The sequence below is a fragment of the Verticillium alfalfae genome, genomic scaffold, assembly GCF_000150825.1.
Source record: "Verticillium alfalfae VaMs.102 supercont1.2 genomic scaffold, whole genome shotgun sequence".
Taxonomy (NCBI): Eukaryota; Fungi; Ascomycota; class Sordariomycetes; order Glomerellales; family Plectosphaerellaceae; genus Verticillium; species Verticillium alfalfae.
In genome coordinates, this window is record NW_003315037.1 from 2,119,630 (window position 1) to 2,126,700 (window position 7,071).

General features: G+C 59.5%; 3 protein-coding genes across 3 annotated transcripts; 2 read left to right on the forward strand and 1 right to left on the reverse strand.

Moving 5' to 3' along the window:
* Positions 1–787: 787 nt before the first annotated feature.
* On the forward strand, positions 788–2,629 carry VDBG_02110 (gamma-glutamyltranspeptidase; the record flags this gene model as incomplete). Its single annotated transcript, XM_003007876.1, has 2 exons — positions 788–1,321; positions 1,379–2,629. The coding sequence occupies 2 exons, from the start codon at positions 788–790 to the stop codon at positions 2,627–2,629; spliced, it is 1,785 nt and encodes a 594-aa protein (XP_003007922.1).
* Positions 2,630–2,865: 236 nt separating this feature from the next.
* VDBG_02111 (monothiol glutaredoxin-5) lies at positions 2,866–3,727 on the reverse strand (the record flags this gene model as incomplete). Its single annotated transcript, XM_003007877.1, has 3 exons — positions 2,866–3,035; positions 3,101–3,282; positions 3,720–3,727. 3 exons carry the CDS (start codon positions 3,725–3,727, stop codon positions 2,866–2,868), a joined length of 360 nt encoding a protein of 119 aa, XP_003007923.1.
* A 286-nt stretch (positions 3,728–4,013) lies between these two features.
* On the forward strand, positions 4,014–4,613 carry VDBG_02112 (phosphopantothenoylcysteine decarboxylase; the record flags this gene model as incomplete). The annotated part of the gene is made up of 1 exon (XM_003007878.1): positions 4,014–4,613. One exon carries the CDS (start codon positions 4,014–4,016, stop codon positions 4,611–4,613), a length of 600 nt encoding a protein of 199 aa, XP_003007924.1.
* Between the last annotated feature and the right edge of the window lie 2,458 nt (positions 4,614–7,071).

Genomic DNA, 7,071 nt, shown 5'->3' on the forward strand with positions numbered 1-7,071 from the left:
GAGTGGACTGACGGTCTCAATGTACTCCCCCTTCACCGGCCTCCGCGACATGGTGGCGGTTCTGTTGGTAGACACAGGCCTGGCTGGGGTGACGATGTGGTGCTTCGGAGGTTGTGGGTTGAAGACGCTGAGAGCATGATGCTTCAATTGCTGGGGAGGAGCTCTCGGATCGTGTCCGCGTCGGGTCGCGAGGGAAAGGCGGGGCACCAGGCACGAAGTCACGTGTCCCACTCTTTGGATTGCGAACCTGCCAGGACGCCTTCTCACCAGGAGTAAAATTGCACGCAGATAAAGAAAATTCAAGTACATCCGGAAATAACAACATGATCGCTCCCAGTAGCAGTAATCCCGGTGTCAACCCCAGAAACTATGTGACTGCAGCCGGCGCCGACCCGAAGGCTGGCCCGAACTCGGCGGCGGGGAGACTTGGCGGGAGACCCCGCTATGTACCACCCACCCCTTTCACCTGTAGCGGGTGGGCGCGGGGGTGATGCATCACTCGACTCTCTGCACATCATCCCTCGTCGGGACCAATGCCGACGCGATTGCGTAACAGGCCGATAACATCTCGTCGGCTCTGCGTCCTCTATCATGAGCAACATCGTCGGACGAAGGGCGATCCCCTCCCATCTACTCTTCTTCAAATAGAACAGGTGCCTCGTCACATCACGACCCGCCTCGCCTTCTTGCTACCACCTACCTCGAACACCAAACCATCCCACCCACTCGTCTGCTCACTACTCGTCGTCGTCGTCAAGAACGCACCCCGCACCGCCGTCTGCCCATCATGCCGTTGAGCCCCGCGCACATGCTCACGCCCCAGGCGGCCGAGTTCACGCGCTTCCCCAGCAGGAGGAGCGTCGTCCACAGCACCAAGGGCATTGTCAGCTGCACCCAGCCTCTGGCGGCCAAGTGCGGCCTCGAGGTCCTGCACGCCGGTGGCAATGCTGCTGATGCTGCTGTCGCCGTTGCCGCCGGCCTCAACATGACAGAGCCGTGTTCCACCGGCATCGGCGGGGACATGTTCATCCTCTACTACGATGCCAAGACGGGCAAGGTCTCGGCCATGAACGGCTCCGGCCGCTCGGGCAACAAGTGCACGCTCGAGACGGTCAGGAGAGATCTCGGCCTCGCCGACGGCGCCTCGGGCAAGATCCCCTCCAAGAGCGTCCATGCCGTGACCGTGCCCGGCGCCGCTGCTGGCTGGGTGGACACGGTTGAGCGCTTCGGCAGTGGCAACCTGGCTCTCGACAAGATTCTGGCGCCCGCCATTGAGCTCGGCGAGAAGGGTTTCCCCGTATCTGATATTACCGGCTACTATGTGAGTTAAGGACCGCAGCACGATCGAGTAACGCCCCCCACCCTAAACAATGCACAGTGGACCTCAGCAGAATCTATCCTGCGCGAGGCGTCTCCCAACTATGGCGAGATGCTCAAGAAGGATCCCTCAGCCAAGGACGGCGTGCGAGCCCCTCGACCCGGCGAGATCATGAAGAACCCCGACCTCGCCAGGACGTTCCGTGCCCTGGCGGCCGAGGGAAAGAAAGGCTTCTACCAGGGCCGCATCGCCGAGGAGTACGTCAAGGTGTGCAGGGACCTTGGCGGCCACATCGACCTCGATGATCTCGCCCATCACCTCGAGACCGGCAGCGAGCCCGTCGAGCCCATCTCGTTGAAGCTCCAGCACGGTGGCTTCCACGATGACGGCGTCGAGGTCTGGGAACACCCCCCCAACGGCCAGGGCATCGTCGCGCTCATGGCTCTTGGCATTCTCCAGGAGCTCCAGAACCAGGGCACGATTCCCAAGTGGAAGCCCGAGGACCACAACACGGCGCCCTACCTGCACGCCATCATCGAGGCCCTGCGTCTCGGTTTCACCGATGCGCAGTGGTACGTCACGGATCCCAACGTCGAAAAGGTGCCGGCGGCGGGCCTCACTGCTCCCGAGTACCTCGCCGAACGCGCCAAGCTCTTCGACGCCACCAAGGCGGCGGCGTCGGTCGAGCGCGGCACCCCGCCGACGATCCCGTCGCCGGCGCTGCACAGCAGCGACACGGTCTACTTTGCCGTGTCCGACGCCGACGGCAACGCGGCGTCTTTCATCAACAGCAACTACGACGGCTTCGGTACGGGCATCATCCCGCGCGGCTGCGGCTTCACGCTGCAGAACCGCGGCTCCAACTTTAGCCTTGACGCCGGCCACCCCAACCGGCTGGCGCCCCGCAAGCGGCCCTACCACACCATCATCCCCGGCATGGTGACCAACCTCGCCGACGGGTCCCTGCACAGCGCCTTTGGCGTCATGGGCGGCTTCATGCAGCCGCAGGGCCACGTCCAGGTGCTGCTCGGCCAGCTCGTCGGCGGCCTCAACCCGCAGCAGACGCTCGACGCGCCGCGCGTGTGCATCGACTTTGACTGGAACGTCAACGTCGAGGAGGGCATGCCCGCCGAGACGATCGAGGGCCTCAAGAAGCTCGGTCACAAGGTCAAGGTGCTCACCGGCAACGAGAGGGGGCTGTTTGGCCGCGGCCAGATCATCCGCCACACGGTCGATCCGCTGGAGGACACGGGCATCTGGTCAGCTGGCAGCGATATGCGCGGCGACGGTGCATCATACCCGGCATGGTAAGGAAAAAAAACAGGCGTCGATTCTCCACAAGGAGACGGTGCGATGAGAAAAGAGGGAGCAGATAGCCACATGTACTGCAATAAATGCGACGAGCAATGCCTTGTTTCATTTCACCAGCTGTCATCATGTCGTGACGTGCCGGACATGCGTGCCCTCCCCTATCGTACACAAATTACAAGCCTTTTACAGCTACCAACCCCCCTTCATATCTGATATCGAGAGTCGATTTTCGCTCCTCATTCGTCCTTGCCCTCGCCCTCGCCCTCGGCGAGAACCTTCTTCTCCTCGAGCAGCTTGGCGAGGTCGCCGTTCTGGTGCATCGACACGACAATGTCGCAGCCGCCCACAAACTCCTTGTCGACGTACAGCTGGGGGATCGTCGGCCAGTCGGAGTACTCCTTGATGCCTGCAATCACCAGGGTCAGCGGGAAAAGCCGTTGCAACTCGTCATCTTGCGAAAGAAATACGCACCCGACCGCAGCTCGGCGTCCTCGAGCACGTTAAAGGCGGCAAACTTGGCCGGGTCGACGCCCTGCAGGCCGAGGACCTGGATGCTCGCGCGCGAGAAGCCGCACTGGGGCGTCTCGGGGGTGCCCTTCATGAAGAGCACGACGGGCGCCGAGGCGACGGCCTTTGTCGATGGCCTGACGCGTCTGGTCGGAAAGCAGGCGGCGCTGGCGGCTGTGAGGAGGAAGGAGTTCGGGCGCGAAGGCGGAGGCGGCTGGCGGCGCGCGCAAGGCGCTTCTGTGGATGGGGGAGGTTTTGTCAGTCATGTTCTTCGACGACGGAAGCCGCTGTCGCCGACGGGCCCGCTGGGGCGCTGGGGCGCTGGGGAGACGTTACAGAGGCGAGGAGGGATCTTGACCACATGTTTGGGAAGGTGTGCGGATGTGTGGCGACGGTACAGGCTGGAGAGACAAGAAAGAGACTTGTAGATGATGGGCGCCGTTGGGATGAGATGAGGAATCGCCCGAGGCAGTGGTGCAAAAAATACGGGTGATGTAATCGGCTGTCGGTGGTACGTTGGTCGGTGTGGTTCGGTGACGGCAGCTTTGGCCAATCGGCTTTGTTGCGTTGGACGACAGCTTACTTCATCATTGTCTCTAGCCTTCGAGGACGAGACGCTTAATACTGCCGTTGCGTTTTGACTACCTACTTCTTGACCATGAGGAGAAAGCTCTACCTTTCCATGAACCCATGAATCTGAAAACGCCGCAGGGCCATCCATCTGAATCCCGCCATTGGCAAGTCGAACAGACCTCTCAAGCAAGTGCTGAAGCTGACTGACCCCACCACGACCCCTCACCACCACATCTCACAACATCACCAGATCGCATCCCCCTTTTCTTTCCGTAGCCTGACACACACACACACACACAATATCATGAATCCGGCCGATGCCGTGGCGGGCGCCCTCCAAGATGGCAAAGCCCATCTGCTTCTCGCCTGCACAGGCAGCGTCGCCACCATCAAGCTGCCCTCGATGCTAGCCCACCTCGCCCGCCACCCGTCCCTCTCTGTCCGCATCATCCTGACGCCCTCGGCGGCGCAGTTCCTCACGGGCACGTCGGCCGAGCAGCCGACCGTCGAGTCCCTGCGCCGCCTCCCGGGCGTCGACGGCGTCTACCTCGATGCCGACGAGTGGGGTCCCCACCCCTGGAAGCGCGGCGCCTCGATCCTCCACATCGAGCTCCGCCGCTGGGCCGACCTGCTCGTCATCGCGCCCCTATCGGCCAACTCGCTCGCTAAGATCGCCGCTGGAAATGTCCGACAACCTCATCACGTCCGTCGTGCGCGCCTGGGACACGTCCGTCCGCCCCGACGCACGCGCCGCCGCATCGTCGCCGCGCCGAGCATGAACACCATGATGTACACCCATCCGCTGACGGCGCGGCACCTCAAGGTCTCGAGGAGGGACTGGGGGCGGCCGCGACGAATGGTTCCGACGTGCTGCGGCCTGTGTCCAAGGTGCTGGCGTGGGTGATGTGGGCATCGGGCCATGAGGGCCGGGGAGGAGATTGTTGCGCTCGTGGAGAGAGTCTCCGGTTGTCGGTGGCTGAGGGGGCATCGAAAGATATAAGGAATGGGGCATGACGTTACGCGGTGGGTTTGATTTTGGGAAGACTGGTGCGACAATGTCAAGAATAATCATTTAGCCGCCTTTTGTCACGACCATGGAGGACAATTTCTAGTGGAAATGCTCAGCGTGATTGCATGTTGGCCTGCTGTTTGATGACAACTAAAGGGAGGGGCTCCTTCCTCATGATCACCACCAATGTACTGCTTCATGACTGCGATGTGAATGTGAATCGCTCAGACCTAACTCCTGGTATGACATGATCCAGTATGACATTCCAAACAGGAAGAACCTTGCGTCTGATTTGGACGCTCTATCGTGAATCCGGACCATGCCAACCAGGATGAGACGTAGTAGATTGTGAGATGTTGTTTTCTTTTTGAACTTCATTCGAAGAAGAAGAGGAAGAACGACGGAAAGCGGTCCAGCTTTCAATCATATACAGAGGTAGAAGAAACAAGACTGAGGATATGCCATCATTATGACCGCCAGGAAGCCTTGCATATTCTATCAAACACCGACATAACGGCCACTCGAGGTAATGTCTGTAAAATCATTTAACATCATCCTACCATCCTGTCCAAATGGACTCATGTGTGCAGCGCTATGCCAGCATCAAAGCAACAACTGCCATGGCGCATCGAACCATTTCTCGACGGAAAAAACACCAAATGCCGATCGCAATGGGCAGGTGGAGCTCTCACCTCAATGAAAGCTGATAGTGTGACCGACAGTTCAACAATGGGAAGAGGCCTCCAAGGTACTTGATCTAGAAAAGGCGTAGGACTACCGAATCATACCCTTCTACGACGGCAGATTCGACAGGGCGAGCGACGGAGGGCCAGGCGGGGAAGGTAGGCGCATGCGTAGCTGGGATCTTCAGACCCATGACATCGCCATAGGCTCTTCAGACGAGACAGTTATCTGGAGTGCATCGTGAGTCTAACGCAATCAACGTTGGCACAAAGTTTGGCCAATCGTGGCTCGGCAGATTCATGACACCTTCGATCTTGAGTAGCCAGATGCCCTCGTGGACGTGCATGTAAGTTGAGAGGAGTGCATTTGATGTGAGAAACCTTGAAAAGCAAAATGTAATGGACGCGTGGAAGGGATGGGTGTACATGCACATCGGACTTGACAGATTTTTACCGATTCGTCATGGCAGGACAACTGCTGAGCGATCCAGGCCCTTCGTATTGGACAGCAGCGGTGAGGGAGGAATCTGGTTGCCTGGACTGAACGTGTTCGTTGCCGTCATGACAAAGCCTGGCTCGCTCCCTACTTTGGTCTTTGCGGAGCGATACCCGGTATGGCTCGGGTTGGACTGCGATGCGGACGCGACTACGAGCTGCCAAGCATGGTGATTCGTCATGGTACCTGGGTAGGCGGGTTCGCCTCCGTTGCAAAGACGAATTTTCTGAGATGGATCGTAACAAAGATGGACGGTAACGAATGTAGTCGGACCAGGTCAGCCAGCGATTGGGTCTCGACGTTGAGTGTGCCCTGGCTGCAGAGAAGACGAGCGAGAGGGTGGGTTGTGGCTCAGCGGCCGCGTGGTGTGGAGAGAATCACATGGCGGATGCTATTTCGAGAGCACCAGCCACTCTTCCCTTCTTTGCCTTCCATTCGTTCGCTGGAGATACAGTCAGTGGTAGTAAGGTTAAGGTAACCGCACAAAGGCACGACGACCGACAGGACAAGCGTTGACTCGTCAGTCGCGTGCCACTGCATTGGCGGTTCCTGAGCCGCCCTTGGAGGTGGGTGTGAGCCGCCCTTTGGGTGGTGGCGGGCGGATGGGTCGTTTCCCGGCCATCGCGGCGCATGCTGTGCCACCACTCCACTGTTCTGATAGCGCGTCCATCCACTGAAAGTTTCCGTGACTCGCATCGCTCTGGGTGACGGCGGACCAATGAGCCACGGGTGTCACGGCACTTTGAGCCCTGTTCGTTTGCTCGGCCTCGCGGCGTTGGAGATCGCCCTCGCCTGTCCCCCCCCCCACCTCAAAAGCCAGCGGGCATCGTGTCATTTGAGGGTTTTGGGTTTCGCGTCTGGTACATAGCAACGGGCTGCAGATTAGTGCATGTCCATCCGCCTAGCTACCTTGCATGGACAGGCACAAGTAATGTACCGTAAGTAGGGAGGTGGATGGATCGCCGTGCTGCCAGTACTGCAGCCCATTCTGTTCATCTCAATGTTCGTCGCAGAGGCAGACAGGCTGGTCAACAAGGCCAATCGATTGCGTGAGAGCAGCCGTGGGCACCGCACATGGAATTGGAGACGAAGGATGCGATGCCGACTCGCCAAGATCCCTCGGAACTCCATACTGTCAAGTGGCCATGCCGACGTCACCTGGGGTCTAAGAGGG